The sequence below is a fragment of the Nansenia antarctica genome (assembly GCF_963989245.1).
Source record: "Nansenia antarctica genome assembly, chromosome: 6".
NCBI lineage: Eukaryota > Metazoa > Chordata > Actinopteri > Argentiniformes > Microstomatidae > Nansenia > Nansenia antarctica.
Window position 1 is genome coordinate 41754054 of NC_137676.1, and position 17478 is coordinate 41771531.

Below are 17478 nucleotides of genomic sequence, written 5' to 3' on the forward strand. Positions count from 1 at the left end.
GTAAGTGATACCTTTGAGAAGTAGCGGATAGTTGTCTAGCCTTGTATCGAGTAACTGACTCTGGTGCCGTCTCTGCTATTGGGTGACCAATCATGTTGCTGTTGACCACTAACACAATTAGGGAGACCTGCTAAAGAGCTGGATGCCAAACCAAGCGGCTAATGTGCTGTTGTCTTCATTGCGAAATGATATCATCAGATATAATGACTAATCTCTCAAGCTATTACTGTTATCCCAGAGAAACCCCCTAGAATCCTCCTTAGACAACCAATAATATACTATAGACCTATGTTACAAGTGGGGATCGAACCTGGGTATTCAGCATGGCAAGCCCAAGCATATAACATTATACCAAGAGCAATGGAGAATGGTGGAAGTAGAAATCGGAGGGCAGGCTCATTGTAATGCATGGAATGAAATGAGGAATGGTATCACACACGTGTTTGATACTATTCCTCATTCCATTCCATGATATCATTCCTCATTCCATTCCATGCATTACAATGAGTGCGTCCTCCAATTTCTGCCTCCACCAGCCTCCCCTGATCAAGAGGACATCCTAGTGGTCTGCGGGAAAAATTTGAGCCAAGTCTCAGCATGACTCCAAATCACCTCCACTACACTTACACAACAACAATCGCTACCTACATAACATCTAAATTCACATACATACATCTACTCAAATAATGTTGCTTGGATAAAACGGTTCTTTAAAAGTCCCTAGCATGATCTGGGAATACAATACAAATAAATGAGCGGTGTATCCTCTTATCAGGATTGAAAGGAACAAAAGGTTTTGAGAGGAACTATATTGCAGCTCAGGCTCATCCAGAGCTCCCTGGGGGGATGGATGGGACAAAGAATAAGACAGCAGCAGCCTGAAACTAAACTCCATCTATCACACTTAAAAACCTGCCCACTTCCACCTAACCATCAATATGCCTGGAGATGCTGCAGATTAAAGAGAGGTTTTACAGTGGCACAATGCGGTGAATTATCATTTCCCTTTTTTTCATAAGGAGAAGTAGCTGCTATTGTTTCAGGTTAATTATTGTCTTGGGACGTGGCTGAGAGGTTGAGAGGTCCCTGAATAGCTGTATGTTGCATTAACAAGTGATATTTTCAAGACAAGGCTTGCTCCATATGGAATTTTCATCAGTGGCTCTTTGCAACACAATAAAGGAGAGAAGGTAGGCTCTGCTCACAATACAACCCAGAAATGCCTATTTAGAATATACTGTAAGGCATTCTGCATGTTGTATTGCAATAGCAATCCTAAAATATTCCCTACACAACACAGATTAGACAGTAAATAATGTATACATTTACATACAAGTCTGCAACCTGGGTGTCATCTTTGACTCCACCCTCTCCTTCCAATCCCACATCAAGTCCGTCACCAAATCAGCCTTCTTCCACCTAAGGAACATTGCCAGACTCTGACCGTCACTCTCAGTGTGTGTGTGTGTCAGCCCCTACCCTCTGGAACTCTCTCCCTGCAGTGATCCGCAACATCCCTACCCTGGATGCCTTGAAAACGGCCCTCAAGTCCCACCTGTTCGCCTTTGGCCTTTGGTCCCTAGTTCTGTTATTGTTTTTGTTTGTTTGTCTGACTGCTTTTGTTATTTTCCTATATCCCTGTAAAGCGATCTTGGATACCCTGAAAGGCGTTATATAAATTCAAGTTGTTATTATTATTACATTTACAAGATTTATAAGATTTATAAGATGTAAAATACTTAAAATACTTAAAATCAATTCACGGATAATCTGCACACTCTAGAGACAACACAGAACAAGCAGAAGCAGGAAACAGGTGTTAGGAATTGAATTTTGAAATGGCCAGAACAACAACACCCTCTATCACTGTGCTAAGATGAATTATGAGGCCAGGCAAACTGTGCATAACTGAATTACTGCATCTTGTGTAGTTTCATCTTGGGAATTATTTATAGGAAATTCTGGCTCCTGCTGTGATTAACAAATGAATTCTGAGTTAAATGAAGAGTGAAGCCCTCCCTTTAGTAGGTTTGCTCTCCTGGCTGTACTTGAGGGTACATTCCACACGAGGCAGTAGAGGTATTGTTTGCATATTTTAATAAGGTGGAAATAAAGCAAATCGAAACTCTTCGAAAACTAAATAGCCATCTTAAACTACTGCAAATATTATGTGCAGCCAAACCAACATTTTTGTGAGGCCATCTCAATGGTTAAACATGTCACGGTTCCATCTGGACAGTAGGGGGCGTTTCTAAGTGGTTGTCAAGGATCACCCTAAGTTTCTTGGCTGTCTGGGAGGAGGTTACAGTAGAGTTCTCTACTGTGATGGAGATGTCTGGGAGAAGGCAGGATTTTACAGGGAGGAAGAGCAGCTCAGTCTTATTAAGGTTGAGCTTGAGGTGGTGGGCTGACATCCAAGCAGAAAAGTCTGCAAGACACGCAGAGACACGTGTCGCCACCTTTGAGTCAGAGGGGCGGGGGGGAGGTTTGATTGACATCTGCATAGGAGAAACCATATGAGGTTTTTCATATGAGGTTTTTCATACAGAGCCAAGAGATTTGTGACAGGATTTGGTAAAAAAAAGGCCTCAACTAGGCACATTTTTCAGTTTTTTCCAGATAAGCTTTCAAATGATGTGTCATACATTGAAATCTGAAAGGTGGGCTCTTGAGTGGGCTCTTCAACACTTTAACTTTAGTAATATGCCAAAAAACTTAAAGCACATTCAAAAGAAGAAGGTTTTTGCTCATTTGCACGACTTGAAGATTGACAACATCTTTTTACCAGACCGTGTCACATTTGCTAGGGAGTACAGTAAGGGCCCTTGGATGGAGTCCAGTGGTGAGGGCTCGTGGAGATGACAGCGATGTTGAGAGCGATCGGCCAGGTAGGATGCAAACCAGGCGAGTGCAGATCCAGAGAAAAAGTGAAATAGACTCACTGCAGCTGGCGTGGTTGTCGTGCTCTGCCGTCGTTAGAGATGTATATATAAAACATTGACCTGTATTACATTGACAGTATTGACATTACTGTACCAACTTGCTCACCTGTGAGGTTTCAAAAGAGAGATCAATTCAGGAGGTTTACCAAAGTCAGGATTACATTTTTTGTTTTTTTGGTAGACGCCTTATTCCAAAGCGACTTACAAATACATTTGACTAAGTAAGTGAATCATCTATCCATCAGTCTTTAGTAGGAAAAAGTGAACTAAGCTCAATTCAGAGTCCATTGTCAATGGCCGTGCTTAAAAAAACAAAAAAGAGAAACAGTATGGTGGCGTAGTAGATGTCACAGGAGGAACAGTACAGGGGGGTAGTAGATGGTTCAGGAGAAACAGTACAGGGGGGTAGTAGATGTCTCAGGAGAAACAGTACAGGGAGATAGTAGATGTCACAGGAGACACAGTACAGGGGGGTAGTAGATGTCTCAGGACTGAGAAACAGTACAGGGGGATAGTAGATGTCTCAGGAGAAAAAGTACAGGGGGATAGTAGATGTCTCAGGAGGGACAGTACAGGGGGGGTAGTAGATGTCTCAGGAGAAACAGTACAGGGGGTAGTAGATGTCTCAGGAGAAACAGTACAGGGGGATAGTAGATGTCTCAGGAGAAACAGTACAGGGGGATAGTAGATGTCTCAGGAGAAACAGTACAGGGGGATAGTAGATGTCTCAGGAGAAACAGTACAGGGGGATAGTAGATGTCTCAGGAGAAACAGTACAGGGGGATAGTAGATGTCTCAGGAGAAACAGTACAGGGGGATAGTAGATGTCTCAGGAGGGACAGTACAGGGGGTAGTAGATGTCTCAGGAGAAACAGTACAGGGGGGTAGTAGATGGTTCAGGAGAAACAGTACATGGGGTAGTAGATGTCTCAGGAGAAACAGTACATGGGGTAGTAGATGTCTCAGGAGAAACAGTACAGGGGGATAGTAGATGTCTCAGGATAACACATAAACATCTCAGACAGATCAAACATGGTGGGATCATTGACATCCTCCTCCAGGCAGAGTTGCTTTCAGAAATCTTCTTAGATGATCATGTATAACAGCACACACTGGAGATTTGGCAGGACTTTCCCACCGGTCAAATCATTGCATTCATTGCATCAGAGCAACACACTTTCTCTCTTATTTTTCTGCTTCAATTTAAGACAAAACACATAAAATCAAATCAAAGTTTATTCGTCTATACATAATACAGCCTTAGACAGTGAAATTAAATGCTTAGGGCAAGCTAGCTCCTCAACAATGCAATGAAGTAATAATATTAATTAAAAGCAGTAGGAACACAACAACAATAGTGGGTAGCAGCAATAGTAGTATGTCATCATACAGCCTTCCAGTATTGACAAAATGGCTGCATTATTTTGCTGCCCCCCCCCCCCCGGCTTTTGACATGAAGTGTCTGAAGTGGGGGTTTTTTGTGTAGGGATTGGTACTTGTTGTGAAAATGTTAACAAAACTCAAACACAAACTCATCTGCAAGGACTGCAGCTTTCTCAAGAGTGAGATCTTTGTGTTCATTAATGTATAGCAACTCTATGACCAGACATTGGGCAGCCATTTTAGGGCCGTAGAAACCAGACCAATACAGAAAGAAACTAAGAGGAAAACACTCAGACCAGTAGCAGGAAGTAACCAGAGGTATTATCCTCATAGTAGCTTGACTTCAACTGAAGCACTGGGCTAGCAGGTCTTAATCACCCCAGGTGGGCAAACAGCACAGCTGAAACCCATATTGACTAGTGAGGTGAGTGACCAGTGTGTAGACCTAACTACACTCAATCTCGTCATGAAAACCATACACATAACCTCCTATCTCCAACACTACTATGATCTCCAACCCAGACCAAAACAATTGTATAGCTCCATCTCCAGCCTCAACGTAAACCATAGCTTTGACACCTTGACATAACCTGACACCAGCTTTAACACCGCTTAAATAGGAAGCCTCTCAAGGTCCCTGACTGTGTCTCACTAGACTATCCATCCCCAGCTAATGTGGTAATTGTTGTACAGGATCAGGGTTCATTCATTTAAATTTATTAATATTTTTTGTTGTTGTATGCCATTATTTTTCAGCACATTTTCTACCCAATGTTTCATAACACAGATGCCAATACAGTATCTTTCTTTTCCTTCCCACACCAGTCCCACACTAATGCAACACAAACTGAGGAACTGCCCACCTTTTACTTCAAATCAGATTAAAGTAGTCTAAAACTGCTAGATTGTTGGGGAAGTATAGTGTTATTGTGATGGGAAGTTATTTATTATCCATTAATGGCAGTGTGCCTTTATAATGGAACCCATATGGAGACTGAGAGTGGAATCTTAAAAGGATTCTGCTAAATTGTGTCCCAGAATTGGTTTGGGAAAAGGATTATTTCAGCATTATATATTTCCTTACATGAATTGCTTCTAGCTGATAAGACATGCATCAAAAATGCAGACCCAGTCTGCAGTATGCATAACGAATGCAATTATTTACCTTTAAACAAGAAAGTAGCCGAGAACAATTTTGGAATCGAAATTAAAAAGCAGGCACTGAACAAAGAACCTTTTTCTTTTACAGTCTGAAAATCTACCTGGCCTTCGAAAAATCAATCATTTCTTTTGTACACATGTCATGCCATATTTCTGACTGTGTGTTATGAAGCACGACATCACAGTTGCATCATTCATAGTAAAGTAAAGTTTCCGGGTATGACTCATAGAAGGTGTGAATCTATTTAAGCCAATTAGGACAGCGTCCCTCCATTTTTAATAAACTGAAATTATAATTAGAAAAGCAGATGAGGCAGCAGCTGTTGCATCATTTTGTCAGATGTTTTTGAATATTGAGGTCACAAGGCCTTTCAGTATTTTCACATGGTCATCTATGGTTTAAAAATAAATAAATAATAATAATCAAGATTGCATATGAAATACAACAATGCATAGGTATGTGACAATACATGCAAAACCGATGACGCGGTGGATAGCATTTATCTTTCATATCCCTTTCTTGGAACTACCATGGCCAAACTCAAAAGTTTGCTATATTTTGTTGAGAAGACACCAGGCTGAGCCAATACTAAATACCTGACTATACTCGTGATTTTGTTGATCCGTCACTCTGACTTTGCCCATGTTGTGTCCATTGTTCTTGGTTAAGCTATTCGTTTTCTACTCAGTATTCTACCCGCTATTTCTTATTTTCAGAAGAGTGTTTCAATGGCCTTCAGAATAACAGAATGGTAGTCCTATGCAGCACAATCACCTTTACTTCCTAGACACAGACAGGTACTGTACAGTACTGACTCCTCAGAGTTAAATGCATTCCACAAACGTTCTTAGAGATCCATTTGACAATATGGATTTAGTGCATTTTGGTGCAAAGAGGGCATCAAACCTCTGGGTGTATCTAAATACTTCACATACAGTAACTGTTACAATACCTATAGGACAAATCATAAAGTCTTCTTCTTTATACCTCAAACTTCTCTAGAGGGATATATCTTATGGAGAATGCATTTCTCAGCTTTCAAAGTACTGTATGTAAAGGTCAATTAAACATTCATTGCTTTGCTGTAACTCTTTCCCTGGAGGTAACAGTGAGTGCCATATCCAATAGGTTTAAAGATCATCTCCAGAGACCAGAAAAACAGAATTAGATACTGTATATAACCTACTGCACAGTATGAGAGTATAGTAGCCTACAACTCATTGTGAGATGCACTAATCACCTCCTGCAAAATGAGGTGATTATCATGATGAAGGATCAGGAAGGAAAGGTAGAACTTGTAACAAACTAGTATACTTGCATCCCCCATAATCCTATCACCAAAGAATTTAGCATAGCTAACAACATTACCAGCTTTAGTAGCCTAACCCATACTGTATGCTAACTGTCTCTCATAATTTGAGTAACTCTGGTAACAGGATAGCCACATACTGTAATTTAGAAACTATACTGCAAGTAACACAATTGAATAGTTGTTGTTATTACACAAATTAAATTGGGACTGTTCGGGTACATAGTTGATCAATAGGTCACTACATATATTACAGTGACACTGTAATAGACACTTTGTCTATACTGTAATCAGCATTACATCTCAGTCAACTCTGCTGTCATAGTAATCGGATATCACCCTCACTCAGTGCACTTTTTATAGTAAGCCATAATGAGGTGACCTAGTGATCTGATTAGATGTATTTGGGGTCTTATCAAAATCCCATTTGCCAGCCCAACCCCATTGGGCTGTCAAGACCAATAAATGGATATAATAATACATAGATGTATTGAAAAAGGCAGTAAGGCACAGATAGTAGAATATATAAACTGCAGTGCAGGGGCAATATCTATGTCAGGATAATTGTCTTACAATACGTCAGATAAAGCAATGACATCATCTGTCAGAGGACATTGACAACAGGCTTCAGTGCAAACCAGTGGTGATTGAAAGGAGAAGAATACCTTGGTAAAATTATTCATAATTGTAGTCATTTGAAATTCTTTCAAACTCAACAATGTTTTTCTGTCCTGATTACTGTAATTATGATGAGTACCAATATACTTTGATGGAACTCTTTTACAATTATTTATTTTATCCCTTTTGGTTTGGTGTTGACCAATGATGACAACAAAATTCATAATAATTCTTCCAATTTTACGAATTGGGTATTACGTTCAATCCAGGAGACGAGGGGCAAGAATCTTTAAATGCACACGATGCAACACGATTAAAGCAATCATACAACACAGATCATCATACAAACCTCTCTAGAACTGAATTTCACTTAAGATATTTATCCACACACTGTAACCTGGTTTACCATTAATTGGTTGTACCAGATAATTGCCCTTACAGTTCCACTGGGGTCTAGTGTCAAACCTTTTCCATGCAAATACTGTTTTCCATCACTTTCTAGAAAAGCATTTAATATACTTCAAATTGTATTCAAAACCCTTGGATGTGTCGGCATAACCAAGGTCTTTTCCACCCAGCCTTAGGTAATGATATTCATTGAAACAATTGGAGGCATTCCAATGTATTTAATTTGGTGAGGTATTTGGTGCATTGTGCTGTGTGGATATGGAAATGTGAGGCGCAACAGTAGGCCTAGTTTGTGCATGTTTCAAGTTTGAATACTCATATTTCTATGTATTGAAATAATATATTCTAACATGACTTTTATCTTGTTTGCATGGAACTGTTCCTATGACATTTGACACAATCAGCTGTACAGTTGCTTACTTCAGGTAGCCATCACATGGACTGTATGTTTTCAGGCTATGAACCTGATACAGTATGTTGCTATATAAACCATCACAGTGGTTTAGTATGCTCTTATTGTCTTAGGCCATCATTGAGATGGACGGTAATGAAATGAATGACACAGAGAATCTATCCCTACAGCCAGCTAATATCACTTTACACAGAGAGCTGATAGAGGAGGAGAAATCCTGCGGCCCCCGGCCATGGGAAGTGATGGAAATGTAATTATCGGCAAATTAATTCATCTCAAAAGTCTCAGGCAATAATTATTCTTAAGCTTATGGTCCATCTGGACTTTGAGCGACGTCCCCTTTTGCCGCATCCTGAATCATTCCATATTCAACATATTCACATTGTTGATTCCCAGTTATTGTGTATTTGGTCCCCCTGGAGTTGCTCTCTGCTTCACTTCATCTTGCTCTGTGTATTTTAGGTTAAGGCTCATAATATTTCCTAAATCCCCTTGCTGTCACTTACTTACATACCCCCATAATCTCTTACACTTGAACTGTCAAAACTAAGGTCCTTACAGGATATATAGTCTCTTGTTTCAGCTATTACAATGAGCAATCAGTTTTATGCACTTTTTATTTTACCACAGAAAAAGTGGTACTACTTTCAAATCAAGTGGCTACTTTCAAATCAAGGATTTTGTCATCTTTAATGAGAGGCTCCACTAACATAATCCATTTGTGAGTGATAGACTCTTATTCACAAATATGAACCCAGACGTTTTGTTTTTCTTCTAATAAATGCTCCTTTTATTTTTCAAATAGGAAATAACAATAAAATACAATCATACAACTCAAACACATTGATTTGCCCTTCTGGGCCACCATAATAAAGTATAATCAGAGTTGTGAATATAAAATACAATAATATCAACTGCATTATATTAAGACCATATCCCTCACAATGGAATACAGAATATGAATGGAATAGCATGCAACCTGCCGCCTATAGTCTGTGAGAACCACGGAGTCTTAATACATCACCCTCACAGCTACACTAGTCAATTATCTGAGGACTCCATGGTGAAGAATTATTCAAACTGGGGGTGGTTTATTTTCATGACATTTAGATGTATGTAGTACATACAGTACTGAAGTTGTGAGCAATTTCTCCCAACATTGTTCTCTAAAATTATGAGGTGTGCGCAAACTCACAAAGGAACACAACAAAAAGCCTACAGCATGGTACATATCACTGCATAGTATCAGACTCATTTCACTGTTACTGTAGCTTGTCAAGATAAGTACAGTGGGAGGACGATGTGGGATTGAGAAGCAGTTTAGGTGTTGTGAAACTGTCATAAATCTAGACCAGGACAATCCCCTCTGTGTCTACAGGAGAACAGAGCAGCTGTAGATAATATGTGCTACCCCCTCTTCTCTTTAAATTATTCAGCTTGCTGTCTTGGATACACCTCTTTATCTCTATAATTGAGACTTTGCATTTTGGAGGGATCAATGTACAGTGATTTTACATGTCTTTCATCTAGATTTAGAACAGAAAGTTGTCTGCTGTGCTGACATGAAAGAAAGAGAAGTCGGAGAGGTATTGAGTGACTGTGGTGCTTGTATTCATAGAGAGACAGAGACACCTTATGGACAGAGTCTGCTGTTACAACAAAGGTTGAATTAATTTAACAACTAATTGGTACAGTACTTACTTACTTACTGTCATCACTATGGGTTAGAGTACCAGTTAGTTGTAGTTGTAAACATGACTATTTGTGGGCCTAACTTACATCTTAATTAGTGAGCTATAGGTCTGACAACAAACTGGCCCTGCCTGAACGCAGACCTGCAATGACAATTATACATCTGCATTTCACAACTAATAATTACAAGTACAGGGAGGGGGAGGGTCAGGAGAGAGAGAGAGAGAGAGAGAGAGAGAGAGAGAGAGAGAGAGAGAGAGAGAGAGAGAGAGAGAGAGAGAGAGAGAGAGAGAGAGAGAGAGAGAGAGAGAGAGAGAGAGAGAGAGAGAGAGAGAGAGAGAGAGAGAGAGAGAGAGAGAGAGAGAGAGAGAAAGAAAAAGAGAGAGAGCCGACAACAAGGCCACCTGGGAAATAAATCCAGGCATTTCCATGTGTTCCTCTGAGCCAGGGTTTAACAAACTGTGCATAGAGGAGGCATGCTCACGTGGGCGGAGCTCCTCTTAATCTCAGTGCTGAATGTTGAACAGGAAGCCCATGGGGCGGAGCGGAGGAACTGGTTAATTGAGATCTCTATCCTCCAGAGGTGTCTGCTAGAACTTCAAAACTCTCCACTAATGTTTTATTAGCTCAAGCGGCCTGCCACACTTGAAGGCATACTTTAATGAGGTTCTATGTATTCTTTGTTTATTATTTTATTTGTCTGAGCTACTGTACTGTCTGTAAATGAGATTAGATTAGATTCAACCTTTCTCACCTGATTTGATCTGTTTATCACCTTGATTAATTTAGTACTGTATACAGTAGAACACCCTTTACAACATCCTGTAGCCTGGTACCCATCATTGGCCAAATACTGTATACACAACATCATAACCCTATGTATCAGCCATTATGCCACTATGCATCTGCCACTCTTGTTATTATGTTACCGTCAATACCGGGGGGCATTATGGCTTTTATTTAATCACTGTTTGATTCCAATATAAAGCCACTATATTCTGATTGCTAATAATCTTATCTTGTATATAAGATCACAGAGCATGACTAAGTGATTTTGGATACACTTTTGAAGATTTGCTGAGACATCATGGCAACCCTTTATTTATTCATATATCAATTCTTCACTCTGCCTCTGCATTTTGTAATCCAGAATGATAATCTACTTCAAACTCATTAGAGGTTGCAGTCATTGTTACTTATTCTTTGTATTCTTAGAAAATCTCAAGAGTAATGGTGCTTTGTATTATACAGTACATCTGAATATTATTTCTCTCCCATAATTATTCATGTTTGTGCTCTGCTCTCAGTTGTGCAGGATTACAATCTATTTTCTACAGAAATATTGACATATGGTTAATCAGACAAAAATAGATTAGGTAGGGTCTGACTCAAAAAAGTGTGGCATTCTTCAACACTTTAATGCCAAATAAAGCAGATTATACTATCCTATTAACTAAAGACTCATTGTTACAAAGTAACAGAATACAAAATACCTAACATGTCCAATTGAAATGGGATAATGGTGTCTTTATTCAATCTCCAATCAAGTACTTCAATTATATTTCTTGCCCTACTACTTTTTGTCCCAAAACAACGATGAAAATGTGTTGGTTTACATTTCCCAGCATCTGAGAAACAGACATCATGAGTTGACATACAAACATACTACACTTAACATACATAACTTAACATGACCAATAGAAATGGGATAACATTAGCTTTAATTCAATCTCCAATCATTTTAATTAACTTTCTTGCCCAGTTATTTTATGTCCCAAAATTCTTATATTTCTCGAGGATACCAGACATGAGTACAGACGTACACAGTACAGATTATATAAGAGCATACGAGTGGTAAACATATGCAGTGAATTCCGGCATAATCAAGTTTATAATGAGAAGGGGACTGAGGGTCTTAAGACACACATCCCACAGAGACAAGAGGAGGTGCAGACTGTCAGATTCTATAATGGAAAAAACTGTGGTTGGTTTGGCAAACATCTTGTGGGCACGTTGTGGGTCTGATATGTGAGCTGAATGACGAGTCCATGTGAGGAGGGGTTGTCCATTTGAGGAGGGGCTGTCCATGTGAGGAGGGGTTGTCCATGGCAGCACTCAGCTCTCATCTGCCTCCAGGTTAATGTTGTTCCCAAACTTGGCATAAAGCTGGACCTTCAGATCAGCTAACACTTGCTGTATTGCTGAAACCCGCCCTTCTAGTTCTTTAACCTCCTGCTCCAGACCTTCCTGTGGGTGGAACAACATAGGTTTAAGAAGGATGGCATGTTACTCACATCAGGCCCTGAAGATTACTTACGACTTCAGAGGTTAACTCAAAAGGATATACAATGCCCTCCATAATGCCCTGTTTCATTGAAATCACACAGTTACTATGAGTTTAAAGTAGAGATTCTCAGCTTTAACTCAATGTTCTTTTCGGTCTTTTTGGTTTCAATATTTAGAAATTAGTACAAAATTACATTACCCTGAAAGGAGTGTATGAACAAGGACAAATGTCCACACTCTGGTTCTGTTTATCTGGACAAGAGCTAATTGTTGTAGCTAATTTTTAACCAAAACCCAAGACAATGAACCCTAAGACAGCATGTTTGAAATGTCATGCTTAAAGGTCCCATATTATGAAAAGCTCACTTTTTCTGAAATAAAACAACCCAGTCAGTTTTTTGTGGGCTGTCTATTTTAGAAAACATGTGATTGAACAAGTCATTCAGACTCGCACAATCCTACATAAAGTGGGGTCTCATTAAAATTATACTGCTCCCCATCTGAGTATCTCTGCCCACGGCTACAGGATCCACAATAACGTTTACGGTATTAGTTTAAGGATACACTTGTGAGAAAAAAAATGGTCTAACTGCAGGAATTCTTTCGCTTGGAAACGTTGTGTTACTTTGATTAGCTCCCAGTAGCTAATTTGCTCACACCATAAAGCTGTAGTAGCTGGGCAGTGTGGGTAATACGACCATTCTGATCCACAGACACACTTAGCATTACTGTAATACTAGTATTAGTGGCACTACTGCAGCTCCAATATGAATACTGTCAACAGCCCTCAGTCTCTCCTGTTGCAGTCACATAATCTCACATTGAGTTTCCAGTGCGAACACTGAGACTTACTAGGTAAATGCCGGGACTTTATGCTGCATTTTAAGCTTTTGGTATGTCACATAATATGTGACATACCAAAAGCATTTACCTAGTAAAAACAAGTTAGCATATTATGGTACACTCGAAGTAAAATGTTCTGTGTAATGAGTTTCTTCTTTAATAACTGATTGAATAAATGAACCATGGTATCAAGGACGCACGGCTGGAAAGCCACAACCAGTTCCAGAGTGGGGGGTGGGGAGCAGCAGCTCATTTGCATTTGCTAGACACAGAAACAGCCCATCGAGAACAGGACTGAAAAATAGACGTATAGAGGCATGCTAGAATGCCTTTAGCATGCCTAAAATCTGAGACCTATATTAACTTGTTGCAAAAGAGTATAATATGGGAACTTTAAACGGTCATGCTGTAATTTCTAAATGGTGAAAGCAATCTGAACAAAAATAACATTGAATTCAAGCTGAGCATATTTACATTAACTGTTAGTATAGTAGTATAGAACCAAAGAAGAAAACATCCTTCTTTTCCCCCAATACTTACGGAGGCCACTGTATAATTAATACCGGTAATAATATAATAATAATTAACTTAGAACTGTAGTCAAAAGAGCACACATTGTCTTGGATTTCATATACCAAAAAACATACCAAGGCGTACATGCCCTGTTCATCCGGGGAAGAAGGTTCTGCATTACACACGAAGCTTTATCAAAGACGGTTTAAGTTTGGGTTGAATTAACTGTCATCAGAACTGGGGAACTAGTGTTTTTCAGATCAATGCAAATGTTACTGCACCATACAACATACCTTTGCAGCCTCTAGCATCTCTTGCGTCTCCTCTTGGGTGTGGCTGATGAAGACATCACCGATTTGATACGGGACAAGGAGAGCGTCATCATCAAACATCATGATGTCATCACTAGCGTCCTGCAGGTTCTGGAGAGATTTCTGGAGGCAGAAGTAGATTATTGTAGTTGTCTGAATCAGTGACATCACACGAACACCAGATCACATAACACCAACATATCAACAATTCTTACTTTCTTGGCCTCTATTTCATCTTTAAATTCAGTCATTCGATTTGTGTTTCTTGCAAACTTGTTAATCTTCTGTTGGTCTTCAAATGTCACATTGACATCTTCAACAGCCTGAGAAGGAGAAATCAAGAAGGTTAACACTCTCACATAAAAGAATCCAGGACGCCTCCTCCTTCAGACTTTCCCTCAAAATCCATCTTTTAAACTTACTTTAACTATTTGTATTGTTGTTTTACTGACAGTACTTTTGCTTCACTTTTTATGTATCTATCTATTCTTATTGTCAGTGTCATTGAGTACTGAGGAGTTATGCACAAAATAAATTCATTATTATTATTAATAATAATAATAATAATAATGATGAAACATGAATATAAATCAACACAGCAAGCAGCTAGTTATCCAAATACCAATTAAGAGTAGCCTTTTTGAGCTCTCATGGGAGAAATATTCAGGAATCTTAACTATTGATCTGACAGGAAATCCTGACTAAAGATTCTCAGATGGCAACTGCTGCTAAATTGAAAAGCTAGGCAAGCTAGTCTAGTCCCTGCTTTACTCTAGTCTAAGCTGTCATTTCGAGATACCACTTCTGATATACATGTTCATTTAGGACATAGCAAAGGCCCAAATCACGACTAATAGGCTATATCAAACATGGTGAATTATTTCGGTAGCAAGCTGCTAGCTAGCCACACCTCTCAGCTAGCCCACATATGTCAGATGTGTGATTCCCAATGTATTTGATCTATTTTATCACTTTTGTTTACAACAACAATTGCAGGTGAAGTGCGTTCTAAAAATACTGAGCAAACTGTGTGTGTGTCTGTGTAGAGGCGAATGTGACTCATTCAATGAGATGCTTGCTTACAACGGTCTTCTTCATGGTGGCTGCCATCTTCAGAACACGTTGGCTTCTTCTTCTGTGGATTAGATTTGCAAGATGAGACGTTGGGTAGCCTAACCACTCATTACCGCCACCTGGCGCATTGTCGGATTTTGCATGCAATGAGTCAGAGCATACTGCTCTCAGGGTCAGCAATTTGATTCATTATGCACATTTTTAAGCCTATTTATTTGTTCGCATACAATGCAAACTATACACACTATAGTTTAAAATAACGCCATGCCTTAGGTATTCAAGGGGATCATCTCATTTTGACACCCTTTTGCCTGGTCCAAAAGATAAATTCCATGCCAAAGCATTGTTTAAAAGGTGAAAGAGCCTCTGTGTGAACTATAGAGACATAATAAATATTGCTTTGACCTGACTGTAGGATATATGCCAAGCATTCCAAAGAACAATTGCACAACACGTGACTGGAGGAACCGGAACTTTTGCTATGTAAATATTCCAAACACAAACAGAGCTGCTCCCAAGTTTAAATATTGGCTGAATGCATGAGCCGTTACAGTCAGGGCTATTTGCTTCTCACTCAGATTTATGTAACGAAGATTCACAAGTAAATATTATAGTTGACAAAAATTATACACATAAGCCTACGGTAAGGTGTGTTCAGAGAGCATAGCACATGATCCATCATATGATTACATTGAACCATTGAAGACAACTGCTTATGGGATGCCTCAAAGCTTCCCTCTTGTACAGTAAGATGTTCTTAGCCTGTATGTTTATTGACATGTAAACTTATAGAGTGCATATCAGTGGCAGACTCGGGCAGGGGCGAGGAAATAAAAAGAGCACCTACTGCATGACAAGGGACCCCCACCAACATGCAGATTAAACCACACCTCTATGATAAAACAACATAGGGAATAATAAACCTTTATGGTTTATTTCACAAACACCTCCATAAGTAAAACACAGAGGGAACTATTAACATTGTAAGGGCACCGACATGGCATTTTCTCCAATGGTGGGGCATTCATTAACCTTCCCCACATTCTCATGCATGTATGGACACCCTTTACATCCCTGCATCACATTTTATCCACTGGAGGGGCACTTCTCCATTAGAGGAGCACCTAATTGGCACTTCATCATGCTTTCTCACCTGTAGGAGTACCTTATTGAACACTGCAACCCATTTTCTCTATTGGAAAGGGTTTAGTCCCATATCTATCTTCATAAAAGGGCACCCTTTGGGACACTGTCATGTAGGTGCGGCATAGAGGGCACTTCATAACGGCACCCTTTTCCATTGGAAGGGCACCCATATGGAACATCAAATTTAGACCATTGTAAGTGCACCTTATAGGACACTGTATCACGTTTACTCCACTAGAAGAGCACTCGTTAAGACATTTTCTTGCCCCCCCCCCCCCCCCCCCCCCCCCAACAAGACAACATATTTTGATGTTTGAAATGCTTTGGTGGTATAGTGTTATAATGAATATGGGTTGTTTGAGGTCACCCATCTGTGTCCTGTCCCAAGCCTGCCTTGCATGATGTCAATCAAAGTTCACAGTGCAACCACTGGGGAATCCAACTACCACCCCCAACATATACAATGTGACATTGTATCTAGCGAATTCTATGTATTTTCACACATGACACTGACATATTCAGTAGGTAGATTTGTGATTAATTATTCTGATATAATGTTCCTGTTATTGTTATATATTTTCAGGGAGATTCAACATGTCTATTTAAGAGTTCAATTGTTATTTCAATGTATTATTATTATTATTATTATTATTTTATGGTAACTGGTGTTTCTCTGTATTTTCTATTCACATGAACATACCTGAACGTACACGATAGTGAGTTTTCATGACAATACACATTTTTATTTCAGCCTTACAGTATGGTGAATTCACAAAGCTCATTCTTAAAAGGTTACGTTTTCAAAGATTTATTCAGCCACGGTAGTGGGAGTGATAAGGCATGTCTCCAGTAACACCATGGAATTCTGAAAAGTCTGTGTATTGTTCATGGCCACTCACAGCTGAAAGAAAATGTCTCACAAGTGGCAGTATTATTCCCACAGAACTGTACCACAATATTGAAAAGTTACCAAGGACAACATTCTTTTTTTTCTTTTTTTATGTTGTCATTGTTTGACTGAGTTTGTTTGGGATCCCATCTGTGTTTTAATTTAACTGAGCTATGTTCTTTTTAAGGTAACTTGGGATTGGTTTGAGAAGTATTTTGCACTTTTTTATTGTTTTATTAGGGTATTCAGTATTCAGGGTATTCAGTATTCAGTTTAGTTTCTTATGCATCTTTTGTAATACACTCAGTCTGGATGGCAATCTTAGTCTATTGATAGTTATTTCCTGGAGCACCTCTGTGTCAATTTGCCTGATTAATTGATCTTCACGACAGTAATCTACGCCTACAGTCCATTGATGATTGGATTACAGAACCCTTTGTCTATGTTGATTGACAGTGATGTACTGTATTGCATTGCTACAGACATGGTC

At 39.3% G+C, this 17478-nt stretch overlaps 1 protein-coding gene across 1 annotated transcript; it reads right to left on the reverse strand.

Annotated features, from left to right (window-relative positions):
• Positions 1–11220: 11220 nt before the first annotated feature.
• On the reverse strand, positions 11221–15002 carry pfdn4 (prefoldin subunit 4). Its single transcript, XM_080535339.1, has 4 exons — positions 14963–15002; positions 14095–14202; positions 13862–14002; positions 11221–12173 (listed from the first exon to the last, which is right to left on the reverse strand). The coding sequence occupies exons 1-4, from the start codon at positions 14987–14989 to the stop codon at positions 12042–12044; spliced, it is 408 nt and encodes a 135-aa protein (XP_080391465.1). The 5' UTR covers positions 14990–15002; the 3' UTR covers positions 11221–12041.
• Between the last annotated feature and the right edge of the window lie 2476 nt (positions 15003–17478).